Here is a 25,226-nt window from a genome sequence, read left to right on the forward strand (position 1 = left end):
GTATTTTCTAAGTCTTCTGTAAATGTGTTATCATAATTTCATAATTCAAAAAGAAAGAGAAAACAAAACAAAAAGATTAGAAGACCAACCACTTGAGATGAGATCAAAGGAGCACAAGCCCTGCTCACACCCTAATCTTGTCAGAGACCTTATCCTTGAACCATTGTTATAAAACCCTTTATCAAATCCTCTGGGGTTGTGACAGGCAGTTTTTTTTTTTTTTTTTTTTTTTGAAGCAGGAACCTGCTGTGTCCCCCTTTGCCTGGCAAAATAATAAAGCCATTCTTTTCTACTTCACCCAGAAACTGTCACCAAGATTAGATTCAAAACAGTATACAGAGAAGCTGAGCTTTTGCTAACATTACCATCCATGTGTAGACAGCTTTGGTTTCTTCCACTGGTGTTATACTGGTGTTATGTTATCCATAATTTACTTTAAATACTTACACATAGCCAGTGAAATGTCCTGAATTTCACCAATATCATTAATTGCAATGACATCATTATTGTATTGTGTACTACTAAGAAAGAAAAAAAATTCACTGTCAACTCATTATGCTTCTGAAGACATTTTAAATAGAAAATAAATTCAACAATGAATACAATTTAACTAAAATGACTATAACATGAGCAGCAATGACCATGTTCATGCATGTAGAAGTTATGACAATTACATAAAAACTGCCACCTGATAACAGTGATTTTAAGAAGCCATTGTTTCTAAGAGGGAGCCAAAATTCATGTTACAATCTGAAAAAGATAAGGGCTCCTAATAATGGAAGGAATTTAATATATGTATTTGTTAGTTTTTTTGCACACTCTAGGACAGGTGCATAACAGAAGCAGAAGAGATGAAGAGGTGGCAAGAATACACAGAACTATACAAAAAAGGTCTTAATGACACAGATAACCATGATGGTGGGATCACTCACCTAGAGCCAGACATCCTTGAGTATAAAATCAAGTGGGCCTTAGGAAGCATTACTATGAACAAAGCTAGTGGAAGTGACAGAATTCCAGTGGAGCTATTTCAAATCCTAAAAGATGAAGCTGTTGAAGTGCTGCACTCAATATGCCAACAAATTTGGAAAACTCAGCAGTGGCCACAGGACTGGAAAAGGTCAGTTTTAATTCAAATCAAAAGAAGGGAAATGCCACAAGATGTTCAAACAACCATACAATTGTGCTTATTTCACATACTAGCAGGTTATTGGTTTCAACAGTATGTGACCTGAGAAATTTTAGATATGTGAGCTGGATTTAGAAAAGGCAAAGGAACCAGAGATCATATTGCCAATATCCACTAGATCATAGAAAAAACAAAGAAATTCCAGAAAAACGTCTACTTCTGCTTCGTTGACTATTCTAAATCCTTTAATTGTGTGGATCACAACAAACTGTGGAAAACTCTTAAAGAGATGGGAATACAAGACTACCTTACCTGCCTCCTGAGAAACCTATATGTGAGTCAAGAAGCAACTGTTAGAACCAGAGAGGAAACAAAGGACTGGTTCAAATTTGGGAAAGGAATATGTCAAGGCTGTATATTGACACCTTGCTTATTTAACTTCTATGCAGAATACATCATGCAAAATACTGGGCTGGATGAAACACAAGCTGGAATTAAGATTGCCAGGAGAAATATCAACAACGTCAGATATGCAGATGATACCACTCTGTGGCAGAAAATGAAGAGGAACTAAATAGCCTCTTGATTAGGATAAAAGAGGAGAATGAAAAAGTTGGTTTAAAACTCAACATTCAAAAACTAAGATCATAGCATCTGGTCCCATCACTTCATGGCAAATAGAAGGGGAAAAAATGGAAATAGTGACAGACTTTATTTTCGTGGGCTCCAAAATCAACTGTGGATGATGACTACAGCCAAGAAATTAAAAGACACTTGCTCCTTGTAAGTAAAACTATGACAAACTTAGACAGCATTTTAAAAAGCAGTGATATCACTTTGCCCACAAAGGTCCATATAGTCAAACTATGATTTTTCCAGTAGTCATGTACAGAGGTGACAGTTGGATCATAAAGAAGGCTGAGTGCTGAAGAACTGATGTTTTCAAACTGTGGTCCTGGAGAGAAGACTCTTGTGAGTCCCTTGGACTGCAAGGTGATCAAACCAGTCAACCGCAAAGGAAATCAACCCTGAAATTTCATTGGAAGAACTGATGCTGAAGCTGAAGCTCCAATACTTTGGTGACCAGATGGGAAGAGGTGGTGCATTGGAAAAGACCCTATGCTCAGAAAGATTGGGGGCAGGAGGAGAAGGGGGCAACAGAGGATGAGATGGCTGGATGGCATCACTGACTCGATGGATGTGAGTCTGAGTGAACTCCAGGAGTTGGTGATGGACAGGGAGGCCTGGCCTGCTGCGATTCATGGGGTCACAAAGAGTCGGACACGACTGAGCGACTGAACTGAACTGAAACATTCTTGGCAAAAATATTTGTTTATGTTGTATACGTCTTACCATATCCCATCAGAAGGTCAGTTTGTATTATTATCAGTGATGCTAAATTTGATCAATTAATTAAGGCAGTGTTTGCCAGATAACTTCATTGTAAAGATAAAGTTTTTCATTTGTAATTAGTAAGTAATCTGTGGATAACACTTTGAAACTTTATGCATATCTTGTTCCTGAAAAATCTTTTACCCAGTGGTATTGATCTATGCCTGAAACAGGGCACTGAGGTTGCAAACTAGTAGTTTTTCTTTTAAAGTATAGTTAATTTACAATATTAGTTTCAGGAATACAATACAGTGATTCAATATCTTTATAGATTATACTCCATTCAAAGTTATAAAATATTAGCTATATTTCCTGTGCTGTAGAATATATCCTTGTAGCTTAATTTTATACACACTACTTTGTATAGCATTTCCCAGGTGGTGCTACTGGTAAAGAACCTGCCTGCCAGTGCAGGAGACATGAGAGGCAGGTTCGATCCCTGGGTCAGGAAGATCCCCTGGAGGAGGGCTTGGCAACCCACTCCAGTATTTTGTCTGGAAAATTCCAATGGGCAGAGGACCCTGGGGGACTACAGTCCATAGGGTCACGTCGAGATTGCCAGGACTGAAGTGACTTAGTAAGCATACACTTTGTACTTTAGTCCCCTACCACTATCTTACCCTTCCCCCTTTCCCTCTACCCACTGGTAACCACTAGTTTGTTTTCTATATCTGTGAGTCTATTGTGGCTTTGCTATGTACATCCATTTAACTTTTTTAGATTCCACATATAAATGATAACAAGGAGTATTTGTCTTTCTCTATCTGACTTATTTCACTTAGCATAATACCCTCCAAGTCGATCCATGTTGTTGCAGATGACAAAATTTCATTCCTCTTGTGGCTTAGTTGTATTTCATTGTACATATATATACCATGGCTGCTTTATCAATTCATCTGTTGATGGATACTTAGGTTGCTTCCACATCTTGGCATTTGTAATTGACATGGTTATGAACACTGGAGAAGACTCTTAAGAGTTTCTTGGACAGCAAGGTGATCAAAGTAGTCAATCCTAAAGAAATCAACCCTGAATATTCATTGGAAGGACTGATGCTGAAGCTGAAGCTCCAATACTTTGGCGACCAGATGGGAAGAGGTGGTGCATTGGAAAAGACCATATGCTCAGAAAGATTGAGGGCAAGAGGAGAAGGGGGTGACAGAGGATGAGATGGTTGGATGGCATCACTGATTCAATGGACATGAGTTTGAGCAGACTCCAGGAGATGGTGAAGGACAGGGAAGGCTGGCATGCTGCAGTTTATGAGGTCACAAAGAGTCAGACATGACTTAGCAACTGAACAACAACAACCCCATGTTCACTGCAGCACTATTTACAATAACTAGGACATGGAAGCAACCTAGATGTTCATCGACTGAGGAATGGATAAAGAAGCTGTGGTATATATATGCAATGTCATGTTACTCAGCTATAAAAAGGAATGAATTTGAGTCGGTGCTAATGAGGTGGATGAACCTAAAACTTATAATAGAGTGAAGTAAGGCAGAAGAAGAAAAACAAATATTGTATATTAACACATATATATGGAATCTAGAAAGATTATACTGACGAACCTATTTGCAGCATAGCAATGGAGATGCAGACATAGAGAACAGACTTATGGACACACTTTCTACATGGTAGAAAGGACAGGGTGGGATGAATGGAGAGAGTAGCATGGAAACATATACACTGCCATATATAAAATAGATAGCCACTGGGAATTTGCTGTATGACTCAGGGAACTCAAACCAGGGCTCTATAACCACCTAGAGAGATAGGATGGGGCGGGAGGAAGTCTTAAGAGGGAGGGGACATATGTATACCTATGGTTGATCCATGTTGATGTATGGCAGAAACCAACACAATATTGTAGTTATCCTTCAATCCAAAAAATAAATAAAGAAAGAAAAAAAACCATCCCTTAGATCCAGGATGTTTCCACTTATCCTTATGATACACTGTTGAACTTGGAGAAAGTTACAAATCATGCAGGAACTGGAGCATCCCTATGGAATTCCTTTTTATTAATTCTCCTCAAAAATAATTGGTGACATTAAGCATACATTCATATCCAAAGTCTTATTTATTTTTTCCATAAAAGCTGGATTTTGATTTTTAAATTCTGCCAAATGCTCTGTATGAAAAGTGTAGCAGGTTAAACTGTGTCACATTTTACTGATTCAAAACATATTATAAAATTAATACTTTTCTGAGCTATCAATTAAAATTTAGTTTCCTCTTACTCACCCTTACACCCTTGCTTTTGCAATGAGTATCTTTTACTTAAAATACTGCACAGCACTTTGTGCTTATGTGCTTACCTTTCCCAACATAAAAAAGTTGCTGTTGTCTATGTTTCCCCCCCCCAAACGTTAAACTTTTTGTTTTGTATTGGGTATATTTCCATATAAATTGTGAAATTATTTGTTCTAGTTCTCTGAAAAATACCATTAGTAGCTTGATAGGGATTGCATTGAATCTATAGATTGCTTAGGGTAGTATACTCATTTTCACTATACTGATTCTTCAAATACATGAACATGGTATATTTCTCCATCCATTTGTGTCCTCTTTGAATTCTTTCATCAGTGTTTTGTAGTTTTCTATATATAGGTCTTTTTTTCTTTAGGTCAATTTATTCCTAAGTATTTTCTTATTTTCACTGCAATGGTGAATGGAATTGTTTCCTTAATTTCTCTTTCTGTTTTCTCATTGTTAGTGTATAGGAATGCAAGGGATCTCTCTGTGTTAATTTTATATCTTGCAACTTTACTATATTCACTGATTAGCTCAAGTAATTTTCTGGTGGAGTCTTTAGGGTTTTCTATGTAGAGGATCATGTCATCTGCAAACAGTGAGAGTTTTACTTCTTCTTTTCCAAGTTGGATTGTTTTATTTCTTTTTCTGCTCTGATTGCTGTGGCTAAAACTTCCAAAACTATGTTGAATAGTAGTGATGAGAGTGGGCACCCTTGTCTTGTTCCTGACTTTAGGGGAAATGCTTTCAATTTTTCATCATTGAGGATCATGTTTGCTGTGGGTTTATCATATATGGATTTTATTATGTTGAAGTATGTTCCTTCCATGCTTGCTTTCTGGAGGGTTTTTGTCATAAATGGATGTTGAATTTTGTCAAAGGCTTTCTCTGCATCTATGACTTTTATCTTTCAATTTGTTAATGTGGTATCATATTGATTGATTTGCAGATATTAAAGAATCCTTGCATCCCAGGGATAAAGCCCACTTGGTCATGATGTATGATCTTTTTAATATGTTGTTGGGTTCTGTTTGCTAGAATTTTGTTAAGGATGTTTCATTTATGTTCACCAGTGATATTGGCCTGTAATTTTCTTTTTTTTTGTGGCATGTTTGTCTGGTTTTGGTATTAGGGTGATGGTGGCCTCATGGAATGAGTTTGGAAGTTTACCTCTTCTGCAATTTTCTGGAAGAGTTTGAGTAGGAGAGGTATTAGCTCTTCTCTAAATTTTTGATATAATTCAGCTGTGAAGCCATCTGGTCCTGGGCTTTTGTTTGCTGGAAGATTTCTCATTACAGTTTCGATTTCTGTGTTTGTGATGGGTTAAGATTTTCTATTTCTTCCTGGTTCCGTTTTGGAAAGTTATACTTTTCTAAGAATTTGTCCATTTCTTCCAAGTTGTCCATTTTATTGGCATATGGTTGCTGATAGTAGTCTCTTATGATTTGTATTTCTGTGTTGTCTGTTGTGATTTCTCCATGTTCATTTCTAATTTTGTTGATTTTATTTTTCTCCCTTTGTTTCTTGGTGAGTCTGGCTAACGGTTTATCAATTTTATTTAACTTCTCAAAGAACCAGCTTTTGGCTTTGTTGATTTTTGCTATGGTCTCTTTTGTTTCTTTTGCATTTATTTCTGCCCTAATTTTTAAGATTTCTTTCCTTCTACTAACCCTATATAGCTGATTAAGAATGTTGTGGCAGTATCAGGTGAACATCAAAAGGACTCAGCCATACATATACTTGTATTCATTCTTCCCCACACCCCACTCCCTTGTCATCCAGGCTGGCACATAACATTGAGCAGAGTTCCATGTGCTATCAATAGGTCTTTGTTGGTTATCCAGTTTAAATATAGCAGTGTGTATATGATGTTCCAAAGTCCCTAACTCTCCCTTCCCCCCAGGCAACCATAAGTTCATTTTCTAAGTCTGTTAGTCTCTTTCTGTTTCGTAAGTTAAGTTCATTTGCATCATTTCTTTTTAGATTCCACATATAAGAGATGCCATATATTTCTCCTTCTCTAACTTACTCAGTGTGACACTCTCTAGGTTCATTCATGTTACTGCAAATGACATTCCTTCATTCTTTTGATGGCTGAGTAATATTTTATTGTATATATGTACCACTTCTTCTTTATCCATTCCTTTGTTGATGGACATTTACATTGCTTCCATATCTTGGTTACTGTAAACAGTGCTAAGATGAACATTGGGATGAATGTATCATGTTTTTATTTTTCCCAGATATATACCCAGGAGTGGGATTGCAGGGTCATATGATAGCTCTATTTTTAGTTCTTTAAGGAACCTCCATACTATTCTCCATAGAGACTGTACCAATTTACATTCCTACTAAGAGTGTAGGAGGGTTCCCTTCTCTCAAAACTCTCTTCAGCATTTGTTTTTTGTGGATTTTTTGATGATAGTCATTCTGATTGCAGTAAGGTGGTATCTCTTTATAATATTGATTTGTATTTCTCTGATAGTGAATATCTTTTCATGTGCCTATTGGCCATCTGTATGCCCTCTTTGGAGAAATGTCTATTTAGGTCTTCTGCTCATTTTTTGACTGGGTTGTTTGCTCTGATGCAATTAAGCCTCATAAGCTGTTTGCAAGTTTTGGAGACTAATTTCTTATTGGTCACATAATTTGCAAATATTTTCTCCCAATACGTGGGTTGTCTTTTCATTTTGTTTATTGTTTCTTTTGCTGTGCAAAAGCTTTTAAGTAGGTTCCATTTATTTTTAATTTTATTTCCATTATTCTAGGAGATGTATCAAAAAAGATGTTGCTGTGATTTATGTCAGAGTGTTCTGCCAATGCTTTCCTTTAGGAGTTTTATAGTGTCTAGTCACACATTTAGGTCTTTAAATCCATTTTGAGCTTATTTATGTGTATGAAGTAAAGGAATGATCTAAAATATTCTTTCACACGTGGTTATCCAGTTTTCCTAGCACCAGTTGTTGAAAAGCTTCTTTCCAACATTAGGTAGTCTTGTCTCCTTTGTCATAGATTTATTTACCATAGGTGCATGGGCTTGTCTTTTTTTTTTTTTTAATTTTTCTTGGAGTATAGTTGCTTTACAATGTGGTGTTAGTTTCTGCTATGATGCAAAATGTACCAGACATACATATAAATATGTCTACTTTTTTGGAGATATTCTTCACATTTAGATTACCATGGAGCACTGGGTAGAGTTCCCTTTGCAATATAGTAGGTTCTCATTAGCTATCTATTTTACACATAGTAGTAATCCCAATCTCCCAATCCCCACTAATGATAGTCATTCTGACATGTTCATGAGGTGATATCTGAATGTGATTTTATTTGCTTTCTTTGATTATTATTAGTGTTGAGCATCTTTTCATGCATCTGGTGATCATCGTATATCATCTCTGGAAAAATGTTATTCCTTTTTCTGTTTTTTAATCGGGTTGTTCACTTTTTTGATATTTAGTTGCATGAGTTGATTGTATATTTTAGATATTAACCTCTTATTAGTCATATCATTTACTAATATTTTCTACAATTCAATAGAATGTCTTTTCATGTCATTGATGGTTTCCTTTGCTGTTAGAAAGGTTTTATGTTTAATTAGGTCCCAGTTTTCTTTTGCTTTTGTTTGCTTTGCCTTAGGAAAGAGATAAAAAAAAATGGCTAAAATTTATGTCAAAGAATGGCTTATCTACGTTTCCCTCTAAGACTCATAGTATCAGGTCTTATATTTAGGTCTTTAATTCATTTTGAGCTTATTTTTATGTAGAGTGTTGTTGCTGCTCAGTCCTTCAGTCATGACCAACTTTGTGCGAACTCATGGACTGCAGCATGCCAGGCCTCCTTGTCCATCACCAACTCCTGGAGTTTGTTCAAACTCATGTCCATTGAGTTAGTGATGCCATTCAACTGTCTCATCCTCTGTCACCCCCTTCTCCTCCTGCTTTCAATCTTTCCCAGCATCAGTGTCTTTTCCAATGAGTCAGCTCTTCCCATCAGGTTTTGGAGCTTCAGTTTCAGCATTGATCCTTCCAATGAATATTCAGGGTTGACTTCTTTAGGATTGACTGCTTTGATCACCTTGCAGTCCAAGGGACTCTCAAGAGTCTTCTCCAACATCACAGTACAAAAGCATCAATTCTTTGGTGTTTGGCCGTCTTTATGGTCCAATTCTCACATCTGTACATAGCTATTGGAAATACCATAGGTTTGACTAGATGGACCTTTGTTGGCAAAGTAATGTCTCTGCTTTGTAATATACTGTCTAGGTTTGTCATAGCTTTTCTTCCAAGGAGCAATTGTCTTTTAATTTCCTGGCTGCAGTCACCATCTGCAGCGACTTTGGAGCCCAAGAAAATGAAGTCTGTCACTGTTTCCATTTATTCCCCATCTATTTGTTGTGAAGTGATGGGACTGAATGCCATAATCTTGGTTTTCTGAGTGTTGAGTTTTAAGCCAGCTTTTCACTCTCCTCTTTCACCTTCATACAGATGTGCATTAGTTCCTCTTCACTTTCTGCAATTAAAGTGGTATCATCTGCATATCTGAGGTTATTGATATTTCTCCTGGCAATCTTGATTCCAGCTTGTGATTCATCCAGCCCTGCATTTCACATGATGCAGTGTGGAAGATGCAGGAGACTCAGGTTTGATGCCTAGGTGGGGAAGATCCCCTGGATGAGGGCCCAACAACCTACTCCAGTATTCTTGCCTGGAGAATCTCATGGAGAGAGGAGCCTGACAGGCAACAGTCCATAGGGTCACAAAGATTTGGACAAGACTAAAGCTACTGAGCACACACTCACACACTCTGCATATAACCTGAAATAAGCAGGCTGACAATGTACAGCATTTTCATTCTCCTTTCCCAATTTCGAACCAGTTCATTGTTCCATGTCTGATTCTAACTGTTGCTTCTTGATCAAATACAAGTTTATCAGGAGGCAGGTAAGGTGATATAGTATTCCCAACTCTTTCAGAATTTTCCACAATTTGTTGTGATCCACACAGTCAAATGCTTTCATGTAGTCAATGAAGCAAAAGTAGATGTTTTTCTGGAATTCCCTTGCTTTCTTTATGATCTGACAGATGTTAGCAATTTGATCTCTGGTTCTTCTGCTTTTTCTAAATCCAGCATGTACATAGGGAAGTTCTTGGTTTATGTACTGTTGAGGCCTAGCTTGAAGGATTTTGAGCATTACCTTCCTAGCATGTGAAATTAGTACAATTGTGCAGTAGCTTGAACATTTTTTTGGATTGCCCTTCTTTGGGATTGGAGTGAAAACTTACCTTTTTCAGTCCTGTGGCCACTGCTAAGTATTCCAAATTTGTTGGCATATTGAGAACAGCACTTTAACAGCATCAACTTTTAGGACTTGAAGTAGCTTAGATTGAATTCCATCACCTCCACTAGCTTTGCTTGTAGTAATGCTTCCTAAGGCCCACTTGAATTTACATTCCAGGATATCGGGCTCTAGGTGAGTGATCACACCATCATGATTATCTGGGTCATTAAGACTTCTTTCGTATAGTTCTGTGTATTCTTCACACCTCTTCTTAATCCCTTCTGCTTCTGTTAAGTCCATAATGCTTCTGTCGTTTACTGTGCCCATCTCTGCATGAAATGTTCCCTTGGCATCTAATATTCTCGAAGAGATCTCTAGTAATTCCCATTCTGCTGATTTCCTCCAGTTCTTTGCATTTTTCACTTAAGAAGGCTTTCTTATCTTTCCTTGCTAGTCCTTGGAACTCTGCATTCAAATAGGTATATCTTTTCTTTTCTCCTTTGCCTTTAGTTTCTCTTCTTTTCTCAGCTATTTGTGAGGCCTCCTCAGACAACTGTTTTGCTTTGTTGCATTTCTTTTTCTTGGGGATTGTTTTGGTCACCATCTCCTGTACAATGTTACAAACCATCATCCATAGTTCTTCAGGCACTCTGTCTATCAGATCTAATCCCTTGAATCTATTTCTCACTTCCACTATATAATCATAAGGGACTTTATTTATCTCATACCTGCATGGCTTAGTGGTTTTCCCTACTTTCTTCAATATTAGTCTGAATTTTTCAATAAGGAGTTCATGAATGTGAGCCACAGCTAGCCCCAGGTCTTGTTTTTGCTGACTGTATAGAGCTTTTCCATCTTCAGCTGCAAAGATTATAATCAATCTGATTTCAGTAATGACCATCTGATGATGTCCATGTGTAGTTGTCTCTTACGTTGTTGGAAGAGAGTGTTTGCTATAACTAGTCCATTCTCTTGGCAAAACTTGTATGAATAATAGTACTAATAATCCTATTGGGTGATGCTTATAACTTTTTCACAGCTTTTCTTATTTTCAGAATATATTTTATTAGCATGAATTAGCAGCTGTGTTGACAAGTTTGATGAAATAACTGTTTTCTCTGTACTAGTATGCTATGAATTTGATATTTGGAATAATTTGCTTTTTTTGCATTTCATTTCAGAGTTTGTAATATTTTCCTTTTGATTTAACTTTACTATTTGGATACATAAAATATTAATATGGCACAAAAGTCAAAAGGAGGCAGACTCAGGGGAGTCTAGCATCCATGCCTATCCCTTCCACCCTATTCACCACCTATCCCCTAGTGTTTGAGATATTCTCCAACAATAAGTGACTACTTGTATAAATAATTGTGTATTCAAACAATATGGCATTATACAGGAATGAAAAACAATGAGGAAATATAAATGTTGTTTTTGAAGTGATTTCCAGATGCATTTTTATGAGTGTACTGATAGCTTAATTTTGTCACATAGACTTAGAATACATCACAATTTTTCTAAGCTTGTTGTCTCATTTATTTACCTTTTAACACAGTAGGAGGGGTCTTAAGAGTGACCTGTCAATGATCATCAAGAAAGCAAGTAGCAGAACTGATGCTGGAACCCAGGTTTGCTCACTCCTGGCTACAGTACTTTTTTCTGTTCCATATTGTTTCCTTAGAGCAGCCTTTTTTTTTTTTAACTTTATTTTACTTTATAATACTGTATTGGTTTTGCCATACATCAACATGAATCCACCACGGGTGTACATGAGTTCCCAATCCTGAACCCCGCTCCCACCTCTCTCTCCATACCATCTCTCTGGGTCATCCCAGTGCACCAGCCCCAAGCATCCTGTATCCTGCATCGAACCTAGACTGGCAATTTGTTTCTTACATGATATTATACATGTTTCAATGCCATTCTCCCAAATCATCCCACCCTCTCCCTCTCCCACAGAGTCCAAAAGACTGTTCTATACATCAGTGTCTCTTTTGCTGTCTCACATACAAGGTTATCATACCATCTTTCTAAATTCCATATATATGTGTTAGTATACTGTATTGCTGTTTTTCTTTCTGGCCTACTTCACTCTGTATAATCAGCTTCAGTTTCATCCACCTCATTAGAACTGATTCAAATGTATTCTTTTAAATGGCTGAATAATACTCCATTGTGTATATGTACCAGAGCTTTCTTATCTATTCATCTGCTGATGGACATCTAGGTTGCTTCCATGTCCTGGCTATTATAAACAGTGCTGTGATGAACATTGATGAGTCAAGTAAATTTATCTCTATTCACAACATTGAACCCTCTGGTCAGGAAGCACCACAGTGGGGCACACATGCCCCTTATACCCACCCAACTTAGAGCCTATCACCAGATCTATTCTGAAATGCTGCTGTCTTCCTACCTGCCATACCCAAGCAAAGAAGATGACTATAATCATGACTCCCATGCCTTGAGAACTTCCTATTTCCCAGGCACTTTACCTGTGTTCATTCAAATCCACACAACAGTCTTAAGGGGCAAACAATACTACTCTTATTTTAAAGATGAACAAACAGAGGTTCGGAGAAGGCAATGGCACCCAACTCCAGTACTCTTGCATGGAAAATCCCATGGACAGAGGAGCCTGGAAGGCTGCAGTCCATGGGGTCGCTGAAGGTCAGACACGACTGAGCGACTTCACTTTCACTTTTCACTTGCATGCATTGGGAAAGAAATGGCAACCCACTCCAGTATTCTTGCCTGGAGAATCCCAGGGACAGGGAAGCCTGGTGGGCTGCCATCTATGGGGTGGCACAGAGTCACACACAACTGAAGTGACTTATTAGCAATAGCAGCAGCAGCAAACAGAGGTTAAGAGAGCTTTTCCTAAGATTATAAAGCTAAAGGGTAGAGCTGGTATTTGAAACCAGATTTATCTTACAGCAAAGCAACTGAGAAAACCCCTCAAATAAGATGCATGATGACCTGGATAAGATACATACAAGGGTAAAGGCAAAATCTTGTTTCTCACCGAGCACTCAGATTGCCTAGGATGAAGTAATTGGGGGTCGGGACTTAATGAGCTTAAAGAAAGTTTATCTGCAGTGCTATCATGTGGGTCATTCTTCTAACAGGAACTCTTCCTGAAAACCTAGAAGTTACTTACTTGACCAAGTGTCTTATAAGAAGTTCCAACATCTCTCGGTTCTTTTCTGGTAGCTTATATACCAGGGAGTGAATAGCTCCCAATCGATAATCCAGGTTGTCAGACTCTGAGAGAGAACAGAGAGAGAGTTTTGCCTTCTGGGCAACTGGATTAAGCAAATTCTCATGCACAGACACACATACACACACCCATGCATGTGCACATGCAGAGATAATCAGAGACACAAAGAAAGTCTGAGAGATGAAAAGAGAGATATATAGACACAGGGACAAAATGACAGAAAGAGACCAAGAAACAAAGACACTGAAGGGGGAAGAGAGAGACTGACTAAAAGATAAAAACATAGATTTAAAACAAATAAATTAGTCTAGAAAGGAGAATAATATACAAGAGAGAAGAGAAAACAGAAGAGAGAAGAGAAGACTGTATCAGAACAAGTCAGAATTCTAGATACAGCAGGTTGCTCTTCCTGCATGTAAACTTCCAGCTGGAAATGCTTGCCCAGCAAATTTCCTTGTGGAACTGGGAGGTGTGCTGCTGCCTCTAGGTTCCTATGAAAATTACTGAGAGAGCTCAGAGTGAAAATCAAGGCTCTCTTGCCTCAACAAAGATTCATTATGAGGACAAATCCCCTGAATCTTTTTCCTCAATACCATACAAGGCACAATGCAAAAGAGTCACATGGAGGTAGGGAGGGATACTCATACAGTGGCCTCAGCCAAAACTTCGAATGCTTCTTCAGCTGCCAACTTTTTGAGTGATTATATATACCTTATTTCCTATGTATTCCTCCAGTCTCACCATTGGTCTCATAATCTAAACATTGTGATGCCAGCACTAAAAAATTAAGAGTAGTAATTCACAACACAATTGAAAAGCATTTGAAAGGGCAAAGTGTTGAAAAAAAGCTGAAACAATAACTGTAATGGAACCATTTTGCTGTTTCCTGACAATGTGAGCCAATATGCTTGTTCTGATATAAGGCACAATCAATCAAGTCCTCAGAACTTTTGCATCCCTCAAGTTAGTCAGTTTTCTCCAATTTACTCAACTAACACTGATTTATGAAAACTAATACAGCATGTGAGTTAGCAAGTAAGAGTATCCTCATGTGACAGTGGACAAAACCTGTAAGTATGTTTGTTTTTTCCTTTACTTTCCCTCAAGCAGTCTTCTAGGCTTATTGTTGTAAATATTAGTTAGAAGCCAGGAAAACACAATCAACTAAGTAACATAAATACTTACTGGCAGCAGAGACCAGCTCTTTGTGAAGTCTATAGGTCATGACAGGTTCAGAAAGATTCCTGAAATTAATGAAGACTGTAAGTTCCTTTGGGGAGGGAGTAGTGAGGACTTAGAATCTCAGTTCTGTGAGAAGCAAAGCTGAAGTTTCTGAGCTCACAGATTGATATGACTATATGCATTTTTTGTTCAACTGAAAATTTATTAGAGGAATCCTCATTTCTCGTAATTCAACAGAAGAAAGTATGAGCCAAGACCTTGAGCAGGGTCTCCAACTAGTTCTCCAAAGTGAAAAGAGGCATAGACCAGCCCTGCAAAATTCCAAAGTGGACCCACTATGATTGATACTATGAAGTCCTTACAGTTTGTTAGTTCCTCAGTTTCCAAGTTCTTTTACATCTGTCCTGCCATTTGATCCCTTCAAAAATCCTGTGAAGAAGTAATTCAAGTCCGTGTTTAATGGAGAAGGAAATCGAGGCTAAGATAGGTATCTTTATTTAGACAAAAAAAAATACTGGTTGAGTGACTTCCCTAGTGACCCAGTGGTTAAAACTCTGTAATTCCACTTCAAGGGGCATGAGTTTGACCCCTGGTCAAGGAACTATAATCCCACAGGTTGTGTGGTATATATACTGAACACCTACTTGTGACTGGCATTGTGCCAGGTATTGGGAATCCAGATGAATTAGACGTAGTCTAAACCTTCAAGCAGCTAACAGTCTAGTTGGGGAGAGTATCATACACAAAATTTGCAATGTAAGGTAACAAGTATAATGATAAAAGTGGGTAGTATGTGGCCCAGAAGAAGGAAGCAATCCACTAATAATAGTAATAATAGCAAACTCGTCACTGTTCTAAGTGTTTAACATTTATTTACTCATTTAATTCTCATGACAACCCTGTAAGTTAGATACTAATATTATCTCCATTTTTTAGATAAGGAAAGTGTACTTCAGAAAAGCTAAATAGTTCATCCTAAGCCACATAGTTAGTAAGTGGTAGAAGTAAGCAGTTTGTCTCAAGTCCATGTTCTTTATCATTATGTTATACTGCTTGCCACTGCTCTTATTGTAGTAATATAGGCAAGAGATAATAAAAACCTAAATGAAAATAGTGCCATTAGGGGTAGAAAGAAAAGGTGAGGAGAGTTATTTGAAAGACATTAAAGACAGCTCCTTCAACAGTTATAAGGGAGAGATTAATGTTTATGAGGGACAGAGTAATCTGGTTTGGGTACACAAAACCAGAGTAATCTGGTTTGGGACTGAACATATTAGAAATTGATTCAGAGGGAAGTAGAGATGCTATGTCTGAGGGGTTTCTGGGATAGCCAAAGGCAGATGTTTATTAGGAAGATGGATGAAGTGCTTTTCCAGATCTGAGAAGCAGGGCTTATTAGAACCATAAGAACGAATACCATGGCTCAAGGAGAGATGGCAAACTGGCAGCCAACAGTTACATGAGGTCTTTCAACATTTCTTTCCAGTCCAGAATAGTGTGTAAAAAAGAAATGGAATTGAATCAGTCATCATAATATGAAGAAAATTGAGTATTTCACATATAAGATCAATATTATCTGTCTCTATTGAAAAATGGAAAGATCTGTCTATATTGGGCTCCTATGGTTGTTTGTGGGAGTAAAGAATATTGCTGTTTTTATATAAACAAAGGGATTGCCATGCAAGTAAGGGTTTTATAGGCAACAAGTTTAATATGAAAGTAGTCCTTCAGTCATTTTCATGTCCTTATTCCTGTAAATATTTGTATTTTCCATTCCTCCCGTATAGCAAAATGAGAAGAAAGCCCTGGGAAATACCAGATAGAAAGCCCATAAAAGGGACTTTTAAAGTGATTAAAGAGGTGAGAGAAAATCCAAAAGTAATGGATTAACAGAATCCAAAAGAACAAAAAGTTTCAAGGAGGGCTTGTTAACAGCTTCAAATGCTACAAAGAGATCAAATAAGGTAAAGGTTGACAATCATCCATTGTGTTTAGCATTGAGAATCACTGGTGACCTTGGCAAGAGCAGCTTCATAGAGAAGAGGGCGTGAGTCAGATTGCAGTGGGTTAAAAAGTAAACTCGGAGATTAAAAGTAAAGGTGGGGGTGTGTATTACTTCATACACTGAAGCTAGATTGGGAAGGGGTGAAATATCTCACTAGGCAATTTCATCTAAGCTCCTACCTCCTATTGTCATCTGCACTGTTAATGATCCCCAATTTCTTAACTCAAGCCCAGAATTCTGAGTTACATTCCTATATATTTCCTATATATCAGAGTGCCTACTTAAAATTCTTGCCCTAGTTTCTACAAAGACACCTAGATTTGACATATTTAAAACCTAATTTGTCATCTCCCTCAAATGAGGTAATTTTTAAAAAATGTTTCCCAAATCAGTAAATGTATGACCGTCATTTGGTTGCATGGGCTAGAAATGAGGAAGTCATTCTTTTATCTCCCTCTCCTCCATCTTCATATCTAAGTTTATTCCTTAATTCTCTTGACTATGCTTATTTCTGTCTATTCCTAATGCTACTCCCTAGTCCCACAGAAGCATCATCTCTTTCCGGTACCACAGCAGTAGCCTGCTAATTGGTTTCCACCTCTACTTATTTCACCTCTCTCTAATCTCATCTCTCTATATTTTTTCAAAATGCAAATCTCATCATATAACCTCCTGCTTAAAATCTTTCAGTATATTCCCATTCCTTTAAATATATATTCATACTCCAATTCTAAACATATCCTAAAAGACCTTGAATGATCTGGCCCTACATATCTCTCCCTCCCTCTATACTCAATACTCCACATATACTGGTACATGTAGTTCCTTAAAAGGGTCCTCCTTGTGCTTCAAGGTCTTTGCATATGAAGTTATTTCTGTCTGGAACTGCCTCCCCCTGCCAGTTGACTTCAAGTTATAATTCAAACCTCAGTTCAAAATGAAAACCAGAATAAATCAGGCTTTCTTATTATATGACTGCATAGCACTTTGCAGTTTTCATTCAGAGCACTTATTACAGTTCATTATATTTGTATAATTATTTTTTGTCTGTCCATTCTACTGGACTATAACTTTAAAAAAATGTTTTATTTATTTGTTTTTGGCTGTGCTGAGCTTTTCTGTAGTTGCAGTGTAGGGGCTACTCTTTACTGTCATATCCCTCAAATGCAGTTGCAGCACACAGGCTTAATTGTGCTGTGGCATATCGGTGACCCTTGCAATGGCAGGCAGATCCTTAACCACTGGACCACCAGGGAAGTCCCAACTATAACTTTTTAAAGGTCATATCTACTCACAACTGTGTACCAACTGCCAGATACTATGCTAGGCACTGAGTAGGTACTCACGAAATGTTTACTAAATGGTTTAGTGAATGGTGGGATAAATGAATAAATGAAACAAAACACAAGGTTAGAGAGATGTGCAATGTTGGATCATATTTGTTCATGGGGTTCTCAAGGCAAGAGTGCTGAAGTGGTTTGCCATTCCCTTCTCCAGTGGACCACATTTTGCCAGAACTCTCCACTATGACCCATCCGTCTTGGCTGGCCTTACATGGCATGGCTCATAATTTCACTGAGTTACACAAAGTTGTGATCTATGTGATCATTTTGGTTAGTTTTCTGTGGTTGGGGTCTTCCTATTTGTATGTTCAGAGGAAAGAATCCATTAAATGAGAAAGGTTAAAGATGCAGAAGAGAGAAGGGATGGTTTTTAGAGCAATTTTCTAGAAATATTGGAGACAAGGGGTGAATTAGGTGTCTAAAACACAGACGAAGCAAGTTCATTTTGAAGATACCAACACAAGTTCATTTTGAAAATACCAACACAATTTTTTAAAAAAGAAATCGAAAAGGTGTTAACTGGCTAGTACATATTAAAGGCTCATAAGACTCTCAACAATAAATATCTCTTATTGGAAGTGCTGGCCATTCAAAGTTTCAGGTTCATATTTCAAATGGGCTTCACTGCTTATTATACAATGAGCTGGGAAAGATAAAATGTGGGAGGGAATTACCCTACATAAATCTATTTAAAAAGTAACTCCTTTTAAAGAGGCTAGAGACATAGAGTCATTTATTTGCACTATTATCATCATCATAAGTCTCCTGAAAGTGTGCATAGCAGATTGCTCTGTCGTTACTAAATTACCCAAGCAATTCCAAGAAAGTCACAGCTCCTAGGATGTGGAGAATAGCGAAATAAGATGCTCTAATACCAGTGGCTTTACAAGTTAGAGATACTTAGGTTCAAATAATATAAGTTGTGATCATGAATATTACTTAACGACGGAGAAAGTATGTTGTAATTCTTCATCTGTAAAATAAGTATGGTAACACCTACCTCATAAGATTACAATGATATTGTCAACATAAGCAACTAGAACATTGCCTAGCACAGAATAAACCCTCCTAGAACAGTGATTTTTCTTCTTTGGCAAATGCAAGAGAAATACTCCTGGAAAGAGCATTCATATTTACTTAAAGTTCTAAGATGATGCAATAGCAGAAGGTCATTTAATAATATCTGGGACCAATCTATTTGGATTAATGATATTTCTCATATCATAAATAGCTATTTTAATGACTAAAGAGTACAATAATTGAAAAGACATTTTAGCACAAAAAGTATAGTGCATACTATGGGACATAGAAAATGGTAAGAAATGAATGAGTTTAAAAAGTATATATGTCACAAATAATTTTATGCAATATAAAGTTATACCAATAAACTGTCATTGTGTATCCCCATATTTTGCTCATGAGTTAATTTTTTCCTACTGCCATCACTTCATTTAGTTCTAACATTTGTTTTTCTTTTTCAGTTCTAACTTTTTTATATTTGTTTTTTTGGGGGGTTTTATTCACATTATTAAAAAATACAAACAAATACACAAATTATGTTTGTGTAAATGCAATTTAATGTTTCAAAATTATTATTATTCAACAATACAGGTTAACAACCTTGAGTTTTCACAACTCCTGAGTTTGCTGGTGAACCCACTGTGATATCACTCTGTGCACAAAGGCAAACCTTCAAATTGTTTTTAAAGCAAATTTTCTTCAGAAATCCACATTTCAATAATAATTCTATTATTTTGATGTTTCCCTTGCTTAAATTCCCAATTTAAAAAAGGCTCCTAATGCACATTTTTCTTTAACAAAAATTCCGTTCATTCTTTTTTCTTTAGCAATTCTATCTAACCTCCCCAAATTGGGACTACATTAACTCCATCTCCATCCATCCAAATTCCATCAATTCTGAAAAGCAATGCTCCAAATCATATCAGACATACCTGAGGTAGAATTTCAAGGAGCTGGTGATTGTCTTAATGTCCCAGTCACTATTATGAAAATCAATATCTCCTGGGCATTTAGGATCTATTCAAGAGGAAAAAAAAATGAAAAAAGTTATTTTTCAACAAGATATTAGATTTTACCCCTTTAAAAGAAAAATAAAGTACATTAATTAAAAGATAGTTACTCTAACCAGTTTTCACAAAATGAAAACTTTACAACAAACATGTCTTTGAGGTATCAAAAAATTCCCTTGCATTCCAGTTAAGCATGCAAGGAGCTCGAAAGTCAACTCTTTCATTCACACAAGAAGACAAAAAAATGGAACAACCTGAAAATCAACTCCTCTTAGCTCCATCAGAGAACTGAGGTCATAGGGCAAGCTGAAGAAACAGATAAGCAGACACAGAGAATCAAAACACATAGGGCAGAAGCCCAAGAGCAGAGAAGTCCTTGGGAACCAGTGCAGGGCGATGAAAACCTAATCAATAATTGGCAAATTGCTAGAAGCTCAGTGTGAACAGGCTTGAGAGTTAAAAATTTTAAGCAGGCCCAGTCCTAGGGGACTCCTAAGCTTTTGGGAGTTTTATCTACAGGAGCCTTATCAGATTCTCACAGTGAAGATCTGAGAAAAATTCCATCATGTTACTGTCATTCTGAAAAGCGGATAAGAAAATTAGCCATTTAAAAATATGCACAGAGCATTTCATTTTTCTTAATGAGACCTACCCTCAAGAGAAACTATTTTACCAGAGCTTGGCTGACCTTGGAAAGGGGAAATTCACAACTTGAGAACTGGAATGCCTCCCTGTCTCTTCTAAGGGGGAAAACTGAAACAAAACTGAACAACATTTGTGAAGATCATAAGCGAGAAGCACAGGTTCAGTAAAATACTGAGCATTCACCCCAAGGAAACCAGAATTGAAAGAGACACATACACCTTGATGTTCACTGAAGCACTATTTACAATACGAAGGACATGGAAGCAACCTAGATGTCCATCAGCAGATAAATGGATAAGTAAGTTGTGGTACAGCTGGACAAAGGACCATTACTCGACTATAAAAAGGAATGCATTTGAATAAGTTCTAATGAGGTGTTTATGAACCTGGAGCCTATCATACAGAGTGAAGTAAGTCAGAAAGAGAAACACCAATACAGTATATTAATGCATACATATGGAAATTAAAAAGATGGTAACGACAACCTTATATGCAAGACAGCAAAAGAGACACAGATGTGAAGAAGAGACTTCTGGACTCTGTGGGAGAAGATGAGGGTGGGGTGATTTGAGAGAATAGCATCGAAACACGTATATTACCATATGTAAAATACATGACCAGTACAAGTTCGATGCATGAGGCAGGGCACACAAAGACAGTGCTCTGAGACAACCCAGAGGGATAGGGTAGGAATGGAGGTGGGAGGGGAGTTCAGAATGGGGGGACATATGTATACCTGTGGCCGATTCATATTGATGTATGGCAAAAATCATCACAATACTGTAAAGTAATTATCCTCCAATTAAAATAATTTAATAAAAAGAAGTGCTGAGACATGATTGTAGAATTATATAATGCTACCTCTCTCCTCACAATTTACCACCACATCAACAGACTTCCTGGATAATAACAAAGGAAAGTGACTAAAAGAAGTATTCTCAGAAACATTTAAGAAGACTCTAAGGAAAACAAAAGACAATCAATATAATAAAAAGAACACCAGAGGTAAGTTGAGCTTCTGACATGTACAGAAAAAGCAAACAAAAAACAGATTAAACTCTAGTCAGATAAATAAAACCTCTCACTAAAACCTGTTTACCTCAGTTCCTTTTACCCATCATGTCTGGCTTGGAACAAAAATCATTAGAAAACACTAAAAGATGAGGGCAGTCCTAAGATGGTGGAGGTGACCACTTTCTCCCCCACAAATTCATCAAAAGAACATTTGAACGCTGAGCAAATTCCACAAAATAACGTTTGAACGCTGGCAGAGGACAGCCAGAAAGGCAGCCCATTGTCTTCGAAAGGAGGTAGGACAAAATATAGAAGATAAAAAGAGAGACAAGTTAGGGATTGAGCTCCTTCCTGGGGAGGGAGTCATAAAAAAGAAGTTCCCAAACAAAAGGAAACTCTCTCACCAGCTGGTCTGTGGGAAGTTTTGGAATCTTGGAGGGTAACATAACTGGGAGGAAAAATAAATAAATAAATAAATAAATAAAACCCACAGATTACATGCCCAATGGCAATTCCCAGTGGAGAAGTTGCCCCGACATTTGCATCGGCCACCAGCAAGCAGTGGATGAACAGAGAGGTGCAGGCTGCATTGCTTAGGTAAGGACCAGGACTGAATGCTCTGAGGGCAAGCTGAGGGAGCTAATGTGAGATAGTAATCCAAACTGTGGGATAGCCAGAGAGAGAAGTAAAAATAAAAAAAGAGAGAGAGAGAAAACTTTCCCACAAAAAGCCCTAACATAAGACACGGCCAGGCCCACTCACCGAACAAAGGACTGAGCTAATACCAGAGGAGCTAGCCAGGAGCAGACTGGCCCATCCCCCGCCGGAGGCAGGGAGGCAGGCAGGTGGCAGCCAGAGCCTAAAAGGGTCAAACTCAGCCCCAGAGACGGGATCCTCCACCAAACTAGGAGCTGGTTCCCAGTGGCCAACCAAGTCTTCCTGGGATCCTGGACAGATGACATCTGCCGGGAGGGTTGCAGCCAGAGATCAGCTCCCCAAAAGAGACACACAGCTCACCTGAGATGGTGCAACCTGGAAACCAAGCAGCTGGGACAGGGGAGGTGATAAGATTCACTGCACCTAAGGAGAGCACGCTCGCCAAGCACCTGGTCGCCTGAGCTGCTCGGACCAGGGAAGGGCACAAAACGAAGGCCCAACCAAGTCTGAACCTTTGTGGAGTACCCAAGAACCAGAACCTGAGTGGCTTAGACTTGGGAAGTGCTCACAACCCAGGCCCCGCTTTAGACAGTTCTCCTGCAGAGCAACCCAGAGCCTAAGCAGTGTAGACTGGGAAAGCACACACACCATGAGCAGGGGAAAACCCAGTGTGGCCAAGACACTGTGAGCACTCCCCACACACGCCAGTGATATTTGTTAGCAGTGTTCCTCCCTCCTCTCAGCACGACTGAATAAATAAGTGACCAGCTTCACTCCCTTGTGCCAGGGAAGAAATTAAGACACTGAAGAGACTCGCAAACAGAAGAAGCCAAAATAAACAGAGGGAACTGCTTTGGAAGTGACAGGTGCAACAGATAAAAACCCTGTAATAAGCACCAAATATGTAGGAAGGGGCCTATAGATCTTGAGAAGTATAAGCTGGAAGAGGGAACTATCTGAAACTGAACAGACCCCACACTGCCCTCAACAGCTCTAGAGAAATTCCTAGATATATTTTTACTATTATCATTTAATTTTTTTAAATTTTAAGCCCTCTAATACTCCTTTAATTTTAATTTTATAACTATTACCTTGCAAAAAAGATCCTATTTTTAAAGCAAACTTCATATATATATTTTATAATCTTTGTGATTTTTTTTAACGTTGTATTTTTGACAGTCTAATCTCTACTCTACATTTTTATCTTTGCTTTTTGGTATTTGTTATCAATTTTGTACCTTTAAGAAGCCAATCTTCAGTACCCATTTTTACTCAGGAGTGTGATTACTGGCTTGACTTCCCTCTCCCCTTTTTGACTCTCCTTTTTCTCCCCTAGGTAACCTCTATCTCCTCCCTCCCCATTCTCTTCTCTACCCAACTCTGTGAATCTCTTTCAGTATTCTGGGCTCTGGAGAACACTTAGGGAACTGATTACTGGCTAGATCTGTCTCTTTCATTTTAATGCCCCCTCTTCTGAAAGAGATGGGAACATCAAAGCACCTGACCTGCCTCTTGAGAAACCTATATGCAGGTCAGGAAGCAACAGTTAGAACTGGACATGGAACAACAGACTGGTTCCAAATAGGAAAAGGAGTACATCAAGGCTGTATATTGTCACCCTGCTTATTTAACTTATATGCAGAAATATCAATAACTTCAGATATGCAGAGGACACCACCCTTATGGCAGAAAGTGAAGAAGAACTAAAGGGCCTCTTGATGACAGTGAAAGAGGAGAGTGAAAAAGTGACTTAAAGCTCAACATTTAGAAAACTAAGATCATGGCATCCAGTCTCATCACTTCATGGCAAACAGATGGGGAAAAAGTGGAAACAGTGGCTGAGTTTATTTTTCTGGGCTCCAAAATCACTGCAGATGGTGACTGCAGCCATGAAATGAAAATATGCTTACTACTTGGAAGGAAAGTTATGAGGAACCTAGACAGCATATTGAAAAGCAGAGACATCACTTTGTCAAAAAAAGTCCGTCTAGTCAAGGCTATGTTTTTTCCAGTGGTCATGTATGGATGTGAGAGTTGGACTATAAAGAAAGCTGAGCACTGAAGAACTGATGCTTTCGAACTTTGGTATTAGAGAAGACTCTTGAGAGTCCCTTGGACTGCAAGGAGATCCAACCAGTCCATTCTAAAGGAGATCAGTCCTGGGTGTTCATTGGAAGAACTGATGTTGAAGCTGAAAGTCCAATATTTTGGCCACCTGATGCAAAGAGCTGACTCATTGGAAAAGACCCTGATGCTGGGAAAGATTGAGGATGGGAGGAGAAGGGGATGACAGAGGATGCGATGGTTGGATGGAATCACCGACTTGATGGACATGGGTTTGGGTGGACTCCAGGAATTGGTGATGGACAGGGAGGCCTGGCATGCTGCAGTTCATGGGGTCACAAAGAGTCAGGCATGACTAAGCGAATGAACTGACTTCTCCTCCTGGTCACCTCTATCTCCTTCCTTCCTCTTCTCTTCTCTATGTAACTCCGTGCATCTCTCTGGGTGTTCCAGGCTGTGGAGAGCACATAGGGCTTTGATTACTGGCTAGACTGCTCTCTCGTCTTTTGATTCCCCCTCTTCGCCATGTATTTCAGCAAACCTTTCTGGGTGTCCTTCATTGTGGAGAATGTTTTCTCCATTAACCTATATGTTTTATCATCGGTGTTGCATAGATGGAGAAGTCTTGATGCTACAGTAAGAATAAGACTGAAAACCAGAGGCAGGAGGCTTAAGTCCAAAACCTGAGAACACCAGAGACCTCCTGACTCCAGGGAACATTAATTAATAACAGCACATCCAAAAGCCTCCATACCTACACTGAAACCAAGCTCCACCCAAGATCCAACAAGTTCCAGAGCAAGACATACCATGCAAATTCTCCAGCATCTCAGGAACACAGCCCTGAGCTTATATATACAGGCTGCCCAAAGTCACAACAAACCCACTGACATCTCAAAACTCACTACTGGTCACTTCATTGCACTCCAGAGAGTAGAAATCCAGCTCCACCCAGTAGAACACCAACACAAGATTCCCTAACCAGGAAAGCTTGACAAGCTACTC

General features: G+C 38.3%; 1 protein-coding gene across 42 annotated transcripts in view; it reads right to left on the reverse strand.

Moving 5' to 3' along the window:
- The window catches only part of OPHN1 (oligophrenin 1), a 716,686-nt gene that overhangs the window by 235,916 nt on the left and 455,544 nt on the right, over window positions 1-25,226 (reverse strand). For 32 of the 42 annotated variants that reach the window (XM_060407314.1, XM_060407309.1, XM_060407304.1 and 29 more), the window contains 3 exons: window positions 19,764-19,848; window positions 14,467-14,525; window positions 13,222-13,327 (listed from right to left, as the gene is read on the reverse strand). In XM_060407314.1, coding sequence (XP_060263297.1) covers window positions 13,222-13,327; window positions 14,467-14,525; window positions 19,764-19,848 — 250 coding nt within the window. The remainder of the gene's footprint in view (window positions 1-13,221; window positions 13,328-14,466; window positions 14,526-19,763; window positions 19,849-25,226) is intronic. The other 10 variants (XM_060407334.1, XM_060407319.1, XM_060407318.1 and 7 more) reach the window with 1 other exon arrangement.

This window comes from Ovis aries, chromosome X (assembly GCF_016772045.2).
Source record: "Ovis aries strain OAR_USU_Benz2616 breed Rambouillet chromosome X, ARS-UI_Ramb_v3.0, whole genome shotgun sequence".
Taxonomy (NCBI): Eukaryota; Metazoa; Chordata; class Mammalia; order Artiodactyla; family Bovidae; genus Ovis; species Ovis aries.